Source organism: Anastrepha ludens, chromosome 6 (genome assembly GCF_028408465.1).
Source record: "Anastrepha ludens isolate Willacy chromosome 6, idAnaLude1.1, whole genome shotgun sequence".
Taxonomy (NCBI): Eukaryota; Metazoa; Arthropoda; class Insecta; order Diptera; family Tephritidae; genus Anastrepha; species Anastrepha ludens.
Window position 1 is genome coordinate 21,632,228 of NC_071502.1, and position 17,773 is coordinate 21,650,000.

Here is a 17,773-nt window from a genome sequence, read left to right on the forward strand (position 1 = left end):
TATTACTTTTAATGTTATAAAAATTCGAATTTGGCATAGCAACCCCGCCAATACGTTCAAGCAAAAAGACCAAGCAATCACACACCAAGGTTACCTGTCAAAAAATAGCAAGAAGAAGAGTGTGTTTATTGTTATTTTTGTGCAATGTGGCCCTGCTAGTTTGCACTAACTCGTTCGATATAACAGCAATTTTTTTGATATTCCGTAGCAGTTTGAGAAATTAAAACTTTAGATATTTTTAAAATAAATAATTATTTTTTTAGTATCAAGGCAGCTAATACCTGTATTTGTTGTCTGCGGTCCATCTTGTACTGACAAAACTATTCAATAAATAAATCGGCTGCTCACTAATCCGCCTGTCACAATACATATTTTAATTAGATTATCTGCCCAGGTAATCCGGAATAACACCACCGTCTGTCAAAGCTATAACTTGACTTAGCAATCAATTGTCATGCTTAAAAATTGTCGCTATAAACGCAGCATACTTTTCTTTGTAAAAGAAAAAAACTGTATACAGACGCATAAAGAAATATTTATTTATTTAATATATGGAAAATAACAATAAATTATTATTTTACAATAAAAAAAAAGGAGCACTAGCTGCCAGGGCTTACGGCTCAATAAAGAAATATAGTTTGAATAAATTCGTTATATGAAGATTGAAACGGTTCGAATTTCTCGTTCGTTGTAAAGAAAAATTCGCTATAAGGAAGTTCGTTATAAGGAGAATAAAATGCACGAAAACAGAAGGAAAAATCAACATCCTTAAGGATGATTCACAATAGGGACGATTTTGTTATTCAGAAGTTCGTTATATCGAGGTTTGACTGTTTCCCCATACTTCTGTCTTTCGCCACCTTTCTGATAAGATTCAGAGAACGTTGAAAAGAAAAGTTGCACATTACGGTATGTCTTCGCATAAATTAATTTAATAAATACATTTGCACAAACTCTTAATTCCGTTGTAGATTTTGGACTTTTGTGTTACGGCCATACATTGCTTAAATGCCTGCTGGACCATAATACGATCATTGAATGTGAATGTGTGTCAATTTATCTCAATTACCGCCCGAGCTCCAGCATTCGTAAACATACGGACGGACATGACATTTCAACGCATGAGGTCAGTTTTTGCGTATACTTTAGCTATGATTCACTTTAATACCTTACTTAAAATTTTAAATCACATGATTTCCAGAGTTAAGCCATAGTGTATTTTGAAAACTACATTTTTATCCTATTTCGCTAAACATTTCTTTCATTACATCATTTTTCTTTTTGTCATTAATCCTGTATTTTTTTCATTCCCGTTTTATCTGTAGTTATGCTGGTTTTTCGGTACCCAATACCTAATAAAATTTGGGTACTTAATGTTTCCTATTCGGTACTCGATACCGATTAAAAACTTCAGCTTTTATGTTGATATGGTTGTTGACGCACATGTACATATATTTCAAATTGAGAAAAATTCATTGCGTTTTGAAATGAAATCGCCAAAACCACACAGTTTGTACCAAGAAAATGAACTTCCCTAAATTCAGATTTAGTACATTTTTGGAGCAACTAAAAGTGCGTTTAAGGAAAGCTCTATAAAAAACTTAAAATTGTCGTGCTGGACTCAATGGCATAATTATAACGTTCGGCAAATAAAGACGAGTATTACAAGCACTTACATTTTAAAATACCAATTTTGCAATTTAAAAAATGCTCTTTTTAAATTTTTTGCCATTAGCTTTTAACAATGTCGGCGATATAATAAAGAAAAATGATCACATTCAGATAATATGCGAATTTAGAAAAAAAAATTCATTAGTTTTTTAAACTCAAAATTGAATCTTCCTTTTTATAAAACTTGTGAACACAATATTTGTGTTACAAAAAATTTATATCATTAACTTTTCCCTGTCGTAGATCCTGTATACAAAATTTTCATATCGTATTAATCAACATGCCCCCAGCTTTCAGCCCCTGCACTAGTTGTTGTTGTAGCAGTGTTTTTGATTGGTGAGGTTTGCTAAATTTCATTTATTCTATATTTGTGACTATTTTACGGTCTTGCTAGCAACACAAATATTTCGGTACGGAGTATCTTGTAATACTTAAAAGTGTCGACTCGAGCCATCCCTATTCGTAATCCGGTGTTGTATTATACTGCTGTCAGGCCCGAAATACTACCTACAATTTACTTCTCACTATATACTTTTTTTTAACATAAATATCTTACAAAACTTATTAAATTTGTTTTTTGATTTTTTGCCTTAAAATTTTAATCCGTAATACGAGATTATAAAATTACCTTAAAGTACTTTCGCATATGCATTAATTACGAATAAATCTACAAAATTAATCTACCCATTCACATATGGCAGATTAACTGCAAAATTGACAATCAGCTGTCAATACTGTTGTGAAAGGCTTTTCTTCATAGAAATTATTTTGGTGGAATATTTCGGTGTTTTTGGTTTGTTTAATTATTATTAACGATATGAAGAAAAGACAAGGAGAAGGAATAGCTAATTTAATTGCGCAATTGGCTGCTAATAATAAACAGTTGGAGGAAATCCGTAAACGACGTTTCAAAATGTGACAGCAATACGCATACGAAATTCGATATTACATTTTATAATAAGTAATAAGAGGACACACGAAAAGTAGATCATTTACTTATAAGTAACGTATTATTAGATTCTAAAGATACTTTTTTTTAGTAAAACTCTGTGTTTTCTGTGTTATCCATAATTATTATTACGAATGTAAGGAGAAATGTCAATGTAAACACTAAATAAAATGGTCACCGGCAAAGAAAAGATGTTTGTAGGCATAATTCTAATGAACATTTTTTTAGATATTATTAATTAGGTATTCATATTACAGAAAAAAGCGTGTGTCCCTAGACGCTTTAGCTTCTTATTGCTTATGATAAGGCAAACGTCTATTAATATCAGCAAATGGCCCAATTAAATGAACTACAGTTTCTCTTTGCCTTTTTTCATATCGTTAAAAATAATTAAACCAACCAAAATTATTATTAATATTAAAATATCGTTAATCATAATTAAACAAAAAAACAGTATTCCCACAAACCAATCTCAATAAAGAAAAACCTTTCAAAACAGTGCTGGCAGCTGATTGTCAATTTTGCAGCGAATCTGTCATATGGCTAATCACTGCATATGTGAACGTACTTTAAGAGTGATTACCATTTTGTTTTGCAAATAGTTGCGATTTAAAATTTGAAGAATATAGGTATAAGTTTTCAATGATTATTAATTAAAATATAAAAGTAATAACTTATAAAACTATTAATTTATACTTAATAAAGTGATTCCATATGTACTTATATGTATCTATTTTATACAATTTTTATCAGACCAATTTTATTAATTGCAACATCACTATTGGCGTTTCATTTGCTAACGTCAATGGTATCCACGCGCAACCAAAACGTCAAAAAAGAAGAGAAAAAGTTTGATTTTGGAAAATTTGAAGAATCGTACTCTGGCAAATAATTTGCGGTGAAGCAGTGGCAGCAATAGTTATTTCATAAATTTGAGAGCCAACTAAATTTTTAACAGTGATCAACGATGGCACAGAGGGCTTGTGAATTAGTAGAAAAGTACCGGGAACCTGTGGAAAAAGCACTCCGTGACCGCAGTAAGCCCTGGACACAGGCATTTGACTTTGTCGAAGCAAAAACAAACGTTCCCAGATTATATTTATTTTTGGGTAAGTACGGCATAGTAGTTTGCTGATGCCGACATTGACTATGTTATGATGTCAACGTGTGCATTAATGCATATATGCGCAATATAACCTTTTCATATAGCATACGCTACTAATATAAATTTACTTTTAAACACTTGCACATAAACCGAACATTTTAAAGTACGGCCAATATTTGTTATACCTAATATTTTACCAACTTTTCTTGTACTAGTTTTTTGTCGTATTCGCATTTCTCTTTCGGGCAGTAGAATTACTCATGATTGCGTGTTGCTTCTTTCAATTTTTTTCTCTTGCTTACTACAAAGGCTTTTATCGGTTCGGTTCAGAAAATCACATTTATGTTAGTTGCTTGTTGCTTTCATCTAATTATCCCATTTTTTATAAGCGAAAAATTAGTGTTCTTAACATAAAGCGCAATAAGCAACTGACGTCATAGTGATAGCAGGTGTAAATCGTTTTAACCGTGCTAAAAATAAATTCATACGTGGCACATATTCCTTATCAAACTAATGTTTTTAGAGTGAAGGAAAAGTTTGTGTGCTACCCTTGTAGCTTTTCGTGTCTTCCAATAGTTTCTGGAGGGTTTCGTACAAATTGACACACCTCGCTTTTTAGTTACACATACAAACATATTCATATATAATATAATACAAAAGCAGATGCGTATAACCTACATCACCCTTCAAAGTACGGAGCGGTGACTCGTTGTTTTCTGTTGTGAAACCCTGATCAACAAGCATGTGGATTTGGGAATACTTTATTAAATGGCGAAGACGTGAAAAACGTTTAAAGGCGCTCAGTGAGCCAATTGTTCAATTTGGAACGGGTGTGTTTATTAATTTTGTTTTGATTTGTTTTTTATATTTGGTTTATAACTAATTATTATTATTATTTATAGGGGATATATACAATATAACACACAGGCTACTAGGGCCTTCAGTGCTTTATAACTACTTAATTTTTGTTAGTTTCTAAAAATTATTCCAACAAAAGGAAAAAGGTTCTCTCAAATGCATAGTTCCTGCAACACACAGTTTCTCAAAAAAACAAAACAAATCGTTAACAAATAGCTTCGAACCACTCAGCTCTGAACGCATACATTCCCATGGCAGCCGGTTCTACGTTACCGGAATAACTCGGGGGTTTTCCCGACCAAGGGCTGCCGCCCCAGTAAACTAGCCCTGTCTAGTGAACAGCATATCAGAACGCACTATCCCGCGGATCTCTTTGTATAACCCTTTACTACCCTTGAACCACCAACTATAGTCACACAAAAACCCGTGCAGGTCCACAATTTAAAATAATTCACATTTGTAAAGAAATGTTTGTTTTTTTATGTAAGCCTGTTTAAAAACACATTAAACTATTTATTACAAAAAAAAAAAGATGAAAAAGAAAGTCACGCTTTTTTTGTTTTATCTCTAATAATTGTCTTATTTTAGGCATACAAACTAGGATATTTGGAATATGAAATCCACAAAAATATTATTTAGAATAGACACTCCAATGGACTTTTTTAATATGCCATAAGTAATAAACCTGGGAAAAACATAAATTCCCAATAAATGATCTCATAAATTAGACAAAATTGCAGGCTCCAATAGAGGCTATTTAGATCTTTTACTTACCTGAGACAAAAACGCATGCGCCCAGCTTCGTTAAGCGGTTATGCAGTATTCAGGGGCACGGGGAAAAAGGGCGGGAACGAAGAATTGTCAATTATTACATCTAATTTATACAAATTTTAAGTCTTAAGTACAATTTGGTTGTTGTTGTAATGGTTGTAATAGTAACGGATAAAATCCCGGCTATATCAAATACGTAGAACCGATTATCATTGCGAATAGTTGTTGTTGGCTCAGAAAATTATCTCGTTTACTTAGCTTGTTAGTTTTTGTTGATAATTTTTTAGTGGTTGTTTAGTCCTTTGATAGAGTTCTGAGTTCAAAATAATTCTTCTGTCGTATACGGTTGTTGTTGTTATTGGTGTAGAAGTCGTATACGGACATAAATTCTGGTTGTGGTCAGTTTTTCATTCATAAAAGAACTACAGCCAAAGAACATTGACCACTTTTGTGCCATAACATTGCGTTTTCAAAATCAAAAAAATCAAGTTTTATAATATTAACTCTAAATCTAACTTGTAAAATATGTATATTCTAAAGATAACAGGTTAAATTTGTGTTGTGATACTTGTTATTGAAAAAATCCAGCATACTTATACACATTTATTTGCGTAATTTGATCTTAACTTTCTACAAAATTAAAAACAAAAAGGTTTATATGAAGAGACATTGAACTTAAATCGATTTTATGTCATGTATTATGTTTTTTGAGTTTGGTACACACACACATATGTATGTCCGTAAATATTACATCAAACACACATATACAAAACGCAACAGTTTGATGAAAGCTGAATTTATTTTTGTATTGAGTATTTGCTGAAATATAAATCAGCAGCGCAATGCTTCAAATATAAAAACACACACGTAAGAAGATAATGCACAAAATACGAACATTTATATGCATATCGTACGCATTTATCTGTGTTATGTTTGCCACAATGTAGATGTGCTCTTACTCTTTCCCAATCTACATTTTTATAATAATATAATTCAGTCAGATAGTCTCTGAGTAAAGTGCAAGGGCACTCGTATATTTATGCTCGTATGGATGTAAACGTATACACTTGCAAAATTATTATACATGACATTTCATTTTGCAGGCCTGTTTGTTTATGAGTTGTGATATCCAATTATAATACCTTAATTTCATATGTATACAGTAGCACAGGGAAATATTCGTACAGTAAACACTCTATATATGTACATGTAAAGTGGTTTTAACGCATTTATCTTTATTTTCTACTATCATTAAACACAGTATTTTCTCTATAATTAAACACAGTCTCAATGCGTGGAAAAAATATGATGAATTGCTTGATCGAAACATTCTTGTCTGCATTGTTAATTGTATTTAATAGTTTACTCATATAAAAAATTTAATTCCCTCCATTTGTAGAACGAACAGTATTAAGAAGTACACCACAATATAAGTCAGAAACTTGGTTAAGTGGGAAATCCCCCAAAAGCACAAAAAAAGAGATTTGACGCGTTAAACTCTCGCCTATCCAAGTTTGCCTGTATTCTCTCTACGAGAAATATTTAAAAATGTGCGCAAAGTCAAGAAAGGATTTATTTCTTACATTGCACATAAACTAGAGAACGGGGCCACAATATAACCGGGCCACAAAAGTTCAGTTCAGTTTTGGATCAATTTCGGCAAAAAACAGCCAAAATTTGTATTTTTTTTTTTAATTCTTTTGTTCAAATGTGCAATAACTTTCAGTTTTTGTAAAATTTAAAGTACTTTTATCAAAGTCCACATTCCCTGTTGAAAAAAATTGCTTTGAAATATCTATCTGCTCCTCCATCGATTGCGGCTAGGGAGCAATGGTTCAGTGCTGCAGATCAGCTCTATACCGTTGCTGTTTTTTTTTTTGTTGTAACATAAATATTTGGAGAATACTGTTAGGGTGACAGTCCTTGGCCGGATATAAATCGGAACCTTTTTGGGTGTTTGGCCGAGTGTTTGTTCCTCCTCCTATTTGTGGTATGCGTCTTGATGTTGTTCCACCAATGGAGGGACCTACAGTTTTAAGCCGACTTCAAACGGCAAATGGAGCTTATGGGGAGCTTTTTTAATGCAGAAATGCACTCGGCGAAGATTTGATATTGGCTGCCGAGGGGTGGCCGCAATTAGAAGAAACTTTTTCTATCATTGGTGTTTCATACACGGAGATTCGAACCTACGCACTTCCGAATGGTAGTTACGCACCGAAACACTAATACTAATAATAATTAAAAAAAATAGTACGAATAATTAAAAAATAATAATAATAAATAAAATAATAATAATTAAAAAATAATAATAACAATAATTAAAAAATAATAATAATTAAAAAAATAATAATTAAAAATATTTTATTTATTTATATAAGCTTATACAATGTAAATTTACATATGTACAACCTAAAAAAAAAATTAAATAATTAAAAAATAATAAGAATAATTAAAAAATAATAGTAATTAAAAAAATAATAATTAAAAATATATTATTATTACTTTTTAATAATAATTATTATTTTAATTATTATTTGTTTAATTTTTTTGGTGTTTCATACACGGGATTCTAACCTACGCACTTCGAATGGTAGTTACGCACCTGACCATTAATACTAATAATAATTATAAAAAAAAATATAATAATTAAAAAATAATAATACTAATTAAAAATAATAGTAATAATAATTAAAATAAAAAATAATATTATTATTAATTATAAATATATATTCAAGTATAATGTCGTATATCGACGATTTGTAACTGAACTTTTCATACTACCCATTATTCGCGTTTTGCTAAGCACGCAGAAAAAAACATTTAGTTGGTGTATGTATGTAATGTACGGTAATTATAGGCGGCTCGTTGGTTGGTTACCTTTGTTCTCTCCCTGTTTTGCTGTGATCTTATTTCAGCTCAACTATCTCTCAATATCGCTGTAGTACTAGCAAGCTGCTGTGTTGAGCCATTTTTATTTCACGTGGCAAAGAAGACACAATATTTCCATTAGCGGCTAAATACAGCTGAACCTTTTTTATTCAAAACGACCCATTAAGTTCAGTTGTTCGACGTATTTTAACAGCTGTAATAGTGTAGAAATTATTTGCGTCAGTGTGTTGAGTTTTGTGCTAGTGAAAATATTTTTGTAGTACTTACATATTAAAGGCCCTTCTCAGACATTATCTAAGTGCAATGTTTGAGCCACTACAAGAGAAGCTATTGCAAATATATCGGGAGCAAACAAATGTGGCAATTGGTTGGTCAAGACTCGTCTAAACGAAATATTGAATAAATGAGTTGTTGAAATAGTTTATAAAATGTTCATATTTCAGGCGCATATTTTAGATGATTTTCTAATGTTTTTTTTTTCATTTTCAGGTGCGTCTGCATTCTGTGCTTTGTATTTGATTTTCGGCTATGGTGCTCAGCTGCTGTGCAATACAATTGGCGTTGCCTATCCTGCCTACATTTCAATACATGCCATTGAGTCGAGTACAAAATTGGACGATACCAGATGGTTAATTTACTGGGTGACATACGCCATGTTATCACTGATTGAATACTTTTCCGGTTTTCTGACCTCTGTCATACCTTTTTACTGGCTACTTAAGGTAAGTTGCATATTTGTTGCGCATATAAACAATAATGAAGGGTCTAGCAAAAGGAGCGCCTAAATGTTGCTTTCAAATAAAACATGTACAAATTTAAATTTATAATTTCAGGTTTCACTATTTTTTTATTATTATGTATTTATATTATTTAAAATACGGCTCCTAACAATTACAGCCATGAATAGATAAATAGCACAAATGGGAACCTTATGTGTTAAGTTAAGTTTTTAGTACGAACTCTGCTTTGCTCAAAAAAATGTGTTTGTTTACATTTATTAAGCTTAAATTTATGCGAGGAATTTACCGTTTTTTTTTTTTCGATAGAATTTTTTGTGTTCCAGTTTATTTATGCTTATTGCTGTTTTGAAGTGGACACAAAAATAGCACATTTTAACTTGTGCAGCGGAGAGTAAAACTTTAATATTGTTTCAGCGATTTTTAGTATAATTTTTTGTTTCTTAAAAATGGGACGTGGAAAACCTTGCACGCCGGAGAAAAGAGCTCTTATATACCGTATGAGTCAAAACGGAAAAACCTATGCAGAAATAGCTGAAATGTTGATATGCTTTCGGAAAATCGTTTCTAATGCTCTTAATCTAGTTAAGATTGATCCTATCTAAGCAAAAAAATGGAAAGAAATCCAAAGCCGCGAAAAACTGATGTTAATATGGATAGAGCTATAATAAGCAAGAGCAAACCAGATCCTTTTAAATCGGCACGGCAAATAATGCTGAAATAGATCAAGAATCTGGTCTACGGTGTCCAGAAAGCTTGTATGAAGGCGACTTAACGAAGCCCAGCAGTTTAGCCGCATAAGCAAAGAAAAACCACTCCTCTCAAAAAGACATATCAAACACCGACTTGCCTTTACAAAAGCCCACAAAGACAAATCTATTCAGTTTCGGAAAAACGTACTTTGTACAGACGAAACCAATATAAATAGGATGGGACCAGATGGGAAAACTGTTATACGTCGTCCAAAAAATCATGCGCTAAATCCTAGGTTCACAAAAAAGTCGATTAAACACGGCGGAAGAAGCATCATGGTTTGGGGAGCTTTTCCCTGGCATGGCGTTGGGCCGATTGTTCCGTGGTTGGTAAAATGGATAGAGTTCAGTATCTGGATATACTCCAGAATAAAATGGAGCCATTTGTGTTTGAGTTTATGCCATTAAATTGGGCATTTATGCAGGACAAAGATCCAAAGCATACTGCAGAGATAGTCAAGCAATGGCTCAGAAGCGAAAAAATTAATGTATTGGATTGGCCGGCGCAGAGCCCTGATCTTAATCCAATAGATAATTTCTAGAATGATGTTAAGGTCAAAATCGCTAACAAAAATTTTAAAATTTTAATGATTTGTGGGCCGCAGTTGAGGAGGCTTTCGATTCCAAAGGCATCTTCATGCATGGAGCGAATGTTTGAATAAGTAGTCAAAAACGGTGGATATAGTACAAAATACTAAACTGGTAAAACAGTATTATTACTTAACTATCTGATTTGTTTACTATTTTTGCTTTTATTTGGAATTTTTTAAGATGTGCTATTTATGTGTCCAGGAGGTTTCGCGAGTTATCAACGTTCTCGTAAATTAAATGAGAACAGAAATTCTTTTTGACAATTTTTTTGATTCAAAGTGGAAGTACTCGTAAATAAGTTTTTTAATTTTTATGTTGCTTTTTTCCCCATAAAAAAAATTGTAGATTTTTATATAGAGCATATTTTCAAAATTTCGAAAATCTATATTACAAAATTTTCGCAATGTTTTTCTACATTATGATTTTATGATATTTATAATAAACTATATATATAGGTTCTTCGCCTGTTAAAAACTACAATGAATTTTATTTTAACTTTCAGTGCGCATTTCTCATCTGGTGCATGCTGCCAATTGAAAAGAACGGCTCCTACGTCATCTATCAAAGCGTCGTACGCCCATATTTTCTGAAGCATCACCGAGGTAAAATATTTCTATATTTTCTTTATTAATATACACAAAGTTGGCCTTAGCGGCGGAAAATTGCATAGTTTGTTAATTTTTTCTACGCACTAAAAACCTTAAAATAAGAGACTGAAGAGATCGGTCGAAATTTATTCGATTTATTAGTCCAGCCGTTTTGTAAAAATGTGATTTCGAAAAAAACGCGTTTAACGTTTTTGGTGCACTCGCATCGGGCTGACGGTTTTGCGTACAAATTCGAAATAGATGTATTTAGACATTCTTCCAACTTTTTCGGCTTTGGCCGTAAATTTAACATATTTCTATTATAGCTAACGACTTGTGCTGCCGAGTAGCTTCCTAAAATCGAATTTTCTATCAATTTATGGATATAATCACTTAAAAAGTATTCTCGAACAGTACGAAAAAAATACCCGATCCGAGTGCCCAACCGTAGGCTTTAAAAAATATGTCCAATGGAGGGTTAAAAACGATTTATTAAAATTTCTGCAGTACATCACTGATATATGATGATAAAAATTACCTTTGACCATTAATATTTCTGCTAAACTTGGCTAAATAGTCCTTCTTACAATTTTTTATTTCTTTTAATGAAAAATGATGTGTCAAAGACAATTAAATATTAGTCTTTAGTAAAAAAATAAGGATTTTATGTATTGTACTTCCGTACACTTACTACCTTATCACTGCAGCATATTTCAAGCTGAGATCTTTGCTGTAACCTAAGTAGCTGAATTAGTGTGGGACTTTACTCCCCTAGACACTCGCATCTTCATCGATAGTCAAGCAGGTATTAAAGCAATAAGGGCTGTAGTGACTAGCTCGGAATGCATGCAACACTGTAGATCCAAAATGGACGAGAATAGATAGGTCACATGGGTTACTGGGTACTAGGGTACAAGGGAATAGGGGGAATAAGAGAGTTTGCGAGCTTGTTAAGGCAGACACCCGCTTGCCTATGATGAATACGTCGAACATGTATCCCCCACTCTCAGTTTTAAAGGCGGAACTAGATGAGGAACTAACTCTGGAAGCACAGTCTATATGGGAAGCATCGACCTCCCACGAAGTTGCCAAAATAATGCTACAAACATGCAACACGAAAACGACCAACTTTATTTTATCACTCCTAAACGAAGGAATGTAAAATATTGGTTGGAGTAGGTAGGCACTCCTCAAGTAGCATTGAAACGCTGTTTTGATACCATTATGAGACCTTCAACAGGCAGATATCTACTGCCAGCCAGGGCTGTTGATATAATGGAGAAGATTAATGGAATTTAGGTTGGAAATTGAATGGCGAGGAGTCCAAAGGACTTTCTTTCTTAGAGTAGAATACTGAGTGAACATTGTCTCACTTCATATCACGCAGCTAAAATGGGTTTGATCCAGAACGACGCGTGTAACTTATGCGAAGAAGAAAGGGGTACATTAGAACACTTCCTTTGCCACTGTCCTGCTCTAAGCAGAACTTGTTACAACTGCCTGGGATCGGTATACTTTTTATCTCGGAAGGATATTGCTGACAAAAGTTTAAACTGTTTATTAAAACCCGCCAAGGCATGCATCACGAACTATGTTTAACACCAGTCCGTCAACTCTGGTAACACTACGGTCCCTTGTGGTCTATGTGATATCTATTCAGACCAGCCAGACTCACCTAACCTAACCTTACCCTTACTTCGGTTTCGGGTAGCAATCATAAGTTGCGATTAAATTTAACAGTCACCAATATTTTAGGTTTAAAGACTATATATTTTCCCCTCGCTTTAACGCGAAGTCATATAATCAAAGAAGTGTACTAAAATTAATTCGGTCCCAAACGATGCAGTTCGTAGTGATGATTCCGGTGTCCCCTGAACATCATTTACATATGACAACCTATAAGTCCGATGGAATATCGCCAGGCCTTGAATAACATCCCTACTAGTATCGATTCTATATTTTCGGAACGGTCCGCACATTGCAGAAAAATGTATGGGGTCTAAGTTGACCCTTGAACAACTCTTTACTTCGGCAAGCCCAGATCAAAAGAAAAGCTGATGAAGCGGCTAGTGAAGAGATGGTGTATATGTTGGAATCAATTCTGGATAATATCCCGAAAGTGATTGAGTCACTGTTCCTCATTTATAGTTCGTCTCTTTGTAAGGAATTTACGAGTAGAATGCGACTTTTCCTTGCTTTACTGCAGCCTCTTTAAACGTTTAATACTTTAATACAAAAGCAATTTCATATCTTATTTTTTTGAATCAAGAGTTTTGTAATAATTACTGAACCATCAACTATAAATACATAAAATTCTTTTCTTTTTCAGCTGCTGATGAATTTATTGATAAGATGGCTTCTAAAGCCAAGGAGTCCATCACCAGCATCACCAAACAAGAATAAATTACGATAATATGTGTTTTAAATTACGCCTTATTTTGAAATAATTGCTTGTCTTCAAAGCAGAAAGGATCAGAAAACAACAACAACAATCTGTGGAACGAACAAAATCACCAAGTAAACAAAAAGACACGAATAACTGAACAGAGGCAAAGAATGTTTTACACTTGAAATCATTAATCATATGCGGTATCGTCGTATTTCTAGGGCTAAATTTTTTAAATTCACTAAAAAGAAATTAGAATTTTAAATTAAATATTTATTCTCGCACTTGGCCTTCTTCTTTTGTAAATGCGTCATACACTAGCAGCAAACGTATGAAGAAAAAAAAACGTAGATTACATTTTTCTAATTAAAGTAAAAATCCTACTCGTGTGGAAAGTAATGAAAAAATATGGATGGTCATAAAGGTGTTGGATGGGTTATATTTGCACTTAAGCGGGGAAATCTAAGAAGTTTAGTTGTTGCTTTTAAAATTGTATTGTATTATCAGCTTAAATTTTTATTGTAACGAAAAAAATTAGTGGAAGTAAATACTTTTTGGCTTTAATGCTTGAAAAAATAAAAACATACCTACAAATCTAAATTTGAAAACTTTGCACTCGATTTTTGAGCTTTGTTAATCTATTTAGAAAATGATAAAACCAAGGCGTTGGTGTTGGTAAATCAGCTGAGTTGTTTTTTTTTTCTTTTGTCGTGTCCATGTGGCTGTCAGCTCAGAATGAAAGAGGGCGAATTCATTATTTGTTTTGCAGTTTCCCCAATACTTTGATTTGACAATCAAACGTACAGAACATTGTTGTTGGTCTAGTGCCACCACCTTTAACGAATGCGCCTTGGATAAAACGAAAGCGAATAAAATCGATTTATTAAATGTGGATGATTTTCAAAACGTATTCAAATAAAGTCATATCTCTTTTATTTCTTAGACAAAATGCATTGCAATATCCAATATGCGCAACCACGGCGGGATGCTAATTTCTAACTATGTCACGAAAATTGGTTATTTCGTCTATAACGCTTTAAGAAATAAAAAGAGTTAATGCTCTTCATTATTGCTTTTGGGAATTGCCAATCTGTTTTGTATATTTTATATACTAATAGCGCTCATCTCTTAACATGCTCCTCTGAGTACATTTTCTGTCTTAAACCTTATAAAACCCATCTTTCATTTGGAGTAGGCATCGTAAAAAGTGTAATTAGTCCAATTTTAGAAGAACTCTAAGAGCACACCACAAATCCGGAAGAAAAACCTGGTACGAACACCTGTCAAGCAGGTACTGTACATAACATTCGCACAAAAGTCGGTTCTACGTTACCGGAACGACTCGGATATATGTCCAGCCAGAGACTTGTCACTTCAGTACATGTATGGGGAATGTTCATGCTGCTACAACAATAACAATGGTATATATAACACAAGAAGAGATATATATATACATATACACAAATGCCAAATTGAATTGTGTGCATATGGAGCTTCTAGCTGCATGCGAAAATATACTGACATAATAATATTGAAAAAGTGGAATGATTTATCTTGACGCCTTTGTATTTGCATGTACTAATTTTTAAACGAACATACGTTTAACAAATCTATAGCTCTTTTTGCGTTTTCTGGTTATATTTATATATTTAATTACAAACATTAAATTAATTTATTATTTGTTTATATGGTGCTATGTAACAACGGCATCCTTTTCTTGATTTTCTTCACTTGCACTTCGTTGCCTATTACGCCAGGCGGTCATATAAGTGCGCGGATGTATAGGTAAAAAACCAGCAATACCCAGTAACTCTGCCGCTGGTGTTGACAGATGGGCTCCACAACCCAACCAATAGCGTATACGTTCAAAATTAAAAGAAACTAACCGTTCATTTTGCTTATTCGGCATTGGATCATAAGTGCCGACTTGTTCTATGACTGGTTGATGCTGATTTTTTCGACGCTGGAAGGATTTTAAGTTTTAGTATAAATTAGTGAGTACTGCTGTAGTACATACCTCCATAACGACAATATGGTAAAACGGACGATTTGTACAACCCAGACGGACGAAGCGGATAATTTTCGCCGAATGCTTGTAGTAGCGTCCAATGCCACTTGCTGGAGGGATTGACATCTTGTGTTGAGTTTGGATTTAATTGAAAGTAAGCTTATATTTCAGCTTGCAAACCCCCCTATTATATATATTACGAAAACACGAGCTATTGATGCAACTGTGAATGCGGATAGATTTGACAATTGATCAGCTGAGTCTGGAAGTGATGCCATATTATTTAGTATTTTTGTGTACTGTATATCATTTGAATCAAGGCGAATTTATTACAGGTGACAGCAAACACATATAAGTAAAACACTACATGTATTTGTTGTTGCGTTTGGTGCAAGCATCATGTCAAAATCAGCAAGCAAATGTAAACATACGAATGTAGACATACCAATACATACAAACAAAGCATATCACTTTGACGTAAGCCATACCTACGGCGAAAAATTCAGCTGGGTGAATGCTGTCACCTTATTAAATCCACCTTGATTTGAATAGATTCCAGAAGATTGTGAGAAAAAAATTAAAATATCACTATCGGAATATCATCATTTTTTTGTTGTAATTTGCAATTTACAAATGAGAGAAAAAGTTTCTCTCTAATAGCGGTCGTCTGTCGGCATTTAACTATAGGCCCATACATTTGTATGATAGCATCAAGACACCTATCAAAAGTTGGAGGAGTAGCAACACAAATTTATATATATTTACAAATTTAATTATTTTATTATATTTAAGGGTTTATATACAGTTAGAACGGCGAAAAAAAAGAATTTTTCAGAATTTTTTCTAAGAAAACTTTTACATTTCTGATTACACATATTAAGTTATCTTTTAATTGTATTTTAAGACTTAGTATTAGTAAAAATATTTATTTGGAAAGGGGCTACAGCTGATCTCCAGGAGCTCCTCTCAAAAAAGACGTTTTGCGGTGCCCACTATATCTCTGAACTGGTTGCTCTGAAATTGAAAAAACAAAAACAGATTTCGTTAAAGTAATGTTAAGTCTAGTAATTATTTTAAGGAATGAACAATATACATTTTTTTGACAAAATGGCGGTTTCTCAATAAAAGAAAAAAAAAAACGATTTGTGACCAAAATTTTTCGTTAAATTGTTTATTTATCGGTGCGAAAAAATCTTCGATTAATTACTAAAAAATATATTTAAGAAGCTCGTGTTAAAATTTGAGACTAATCAGTTTAGGCGTTTTCGAGCAATGTTGGTCACCGACTTTGAAAACAACATTTTGAGAAAAACGCGTTTAAGTTTAAATGATCATTATTTCTTTTGACTATATTGGTACGAGTATAAGTCTAAGTCAACCGTTTAGCCAAGGCGCATTCATGACACACACTCGGTGCTAGTTGTGCAAGCTCCAAACTGCATACGGCAGGATGTAATTCCCAGGTGCCGTTTCGGTTCCTCACTAGGAACGCCAAAAGGAAAGGATCCTTCCTGGTCGTTTGGTTATTTATTTATTTTCATTTTCATTGAATTTTTGACATCCGAACAACCAAATTTTAAAAATAAAATACACGTGAAATACACATTGCTTAACGAAGCCATATTCCATGAATTGGCCTTCAGCTGTAAGCTACAGCGAACGAATAGTCTGAAAAGTTTACTTTTACTTATTTTTGTGTATCACTTTCTACAAATATTCTGATACAGTTACGCGAAACAAAAAGAGCTTTGTCGAGCCCAAGAATAATTCTTTCATCAGTGTATCAAGCCATACTTTTAGATTTGGCAATTATATAGGTAGGATCTTCGTGGGGTACATGGAAATATTGATCAGAAAAGGTCAAAGGCGGTACCAATCGATACGTTTTGACCCCAGTATTAAAAATCTGAAGGAACAAAATAAATGGGGCAATACCAAGCTTCTTTTCATTTCTCATTCGTCAGTTCATTTTTCGTTCGTCACATTAACTTTGTATATATTTTTATTAACAATATATTTAAGTTAATGTTAATATTTACCAAGTTTTTGTGGGCAATACGAGGTGGGTTCAAAATATGGTGAATTTTAAAATTTTGCGGGCTACGTCAAGGATGATAGGCTTGCTCGTTAGGTATGGTAAACATTTTTTTTTTTGACGGAGACTTTGGCATTTACGTCACTCATTTTGTGTCTCACAAAATTTAGCTTTAGCTTAGTAAAATACAAAACGAATGACGTCGGCACATCTGTCAAATTCGCTCAGAGCCGAATAACGGTCTGCTGGGTAGTACACCTCTAAAAATCTTTTCACATGGGGCTACGTACATTCGACTTTCGAATATTATTTGTTTTTATGTTGGTGCACTCGTCTCGAAGATATGTTCATGGTTTTAGTAATATAGCATGAGAGCCATAAATAAGACAAATGTTTTACGTATTCGAAGATGTTTTGCTATCGAAAAAAATTTA

At 33.2% G+C, this 17,773-nt stretch overlaps 2 protein-coding genes across 4 annotated transcripts; one reads left to right on the forward strand and one right to left on the reverse strand.

The window, feature by feature from the left end:
* Positions 1 to 1,036: 1,036 nt before the first annotated feature.
* LOC128865996 (receptor expression-enhancing protein 5) lies at positions 1,037 to 13,896 on the forward strand. Of its 3 annotated transcripts, XM_054106445.1 has the most exons (5): positions 1,037 to 1,126; positions 3,374 to 3,729; positions 8,733 to 8,965; positions 10,826 to 10,925; positions 13,240 to 13,896. In XM_054106445.1, the coding sequence occupies exons 2-5, from the start codon at positions 3,588 to 3,590 to the stop codon at positions 13,311 to 13,313; spliced, it is 549 nt and encodes a 182-aa protein (XP_053962420.1). In that variant the 5' UTR covers positions 1,037 to 1,126; positions 3,374 to 3,587; the 3' UTR covers positions 13,314 to 13,896. The 3 variants fall into 3 exon arrangements, with proteins under 3 accessions (XP_053962420.1, XP_053962421.1, XP_053962423.1); XM_054106446.1 differs by lacking the exons at positions 1,037 to 1,126; positions 3,374 to 3,729 and adding an exon at positions 4,041 to 4,555; XM_054106448.1 differs by lacking the exons at positions 1,037 to 1,126; positions 3,374 to 3,729 and adding an exon at positions 8,320 to 8,610.
* Positions 13,607 to 15,551, reverse strand: LOC128865997 (probable 28S ribosomal protein S16, mitochondrial). Its single transcript, XM_054106449.1, has 2 exons — positions 15,314 to 15,551; positions 13,607 to 15,259 (listed from the first exon to the last, which is right to left on the reverse strand). Exons 1-2 carry the CDS (start codon positions 15,428 to 15,430, stop codon positions 14,990 to 14,992), a joined length of 387 nt encoding a protein of 128 aa, XP_053962424.1. The 5' UTR covers positions 15,431 to 15,551; the 3' UTR covers positions 13,607 to 14,989.
* Between the last annotated feature and the right edge of the window lie 2,222 nt (positions 15,552 to 17,773).

Bases quoted from the DNA above. Each gene is read 5' to 3' on its own strand.
- LOC128865997 (XM_054106449.1), bottom strand. From the start codon at position 15,430: ATGTCAATCCCTCCAGCAAGTGGCATTGGACGCTACTACAAGCATTCG. The intron at 15,260-15,313 runs GTATGTACTACA...AAATCCTTCCAG, and splicing joins ACCATATTGTCGTTATGGAG to CGTCGAAAAAATCAGCATCA.
- LOC128865996 (XM_054106445.1), top strand. From the start codon at position 3,588: ATGGCACAGAGGGCTTGTGAATTAGTAGAAAAGTACCGGGAACCTGTG. The intron at 3,730-8,732 runs GTAAGTACGGCA...TTTCATTTTCAG, and splicing joins CAGATTATATTTATTTTTGG to GTGCGTCTGCATTCTGTGCT. The intron at 8,966-10,825 runs GTAAGTTGCATA...TTTAACTTTCAG, and splicing joins CTTTTTACTGGCTACTTAAG to TGCGCATTTCTCATCTGGTG.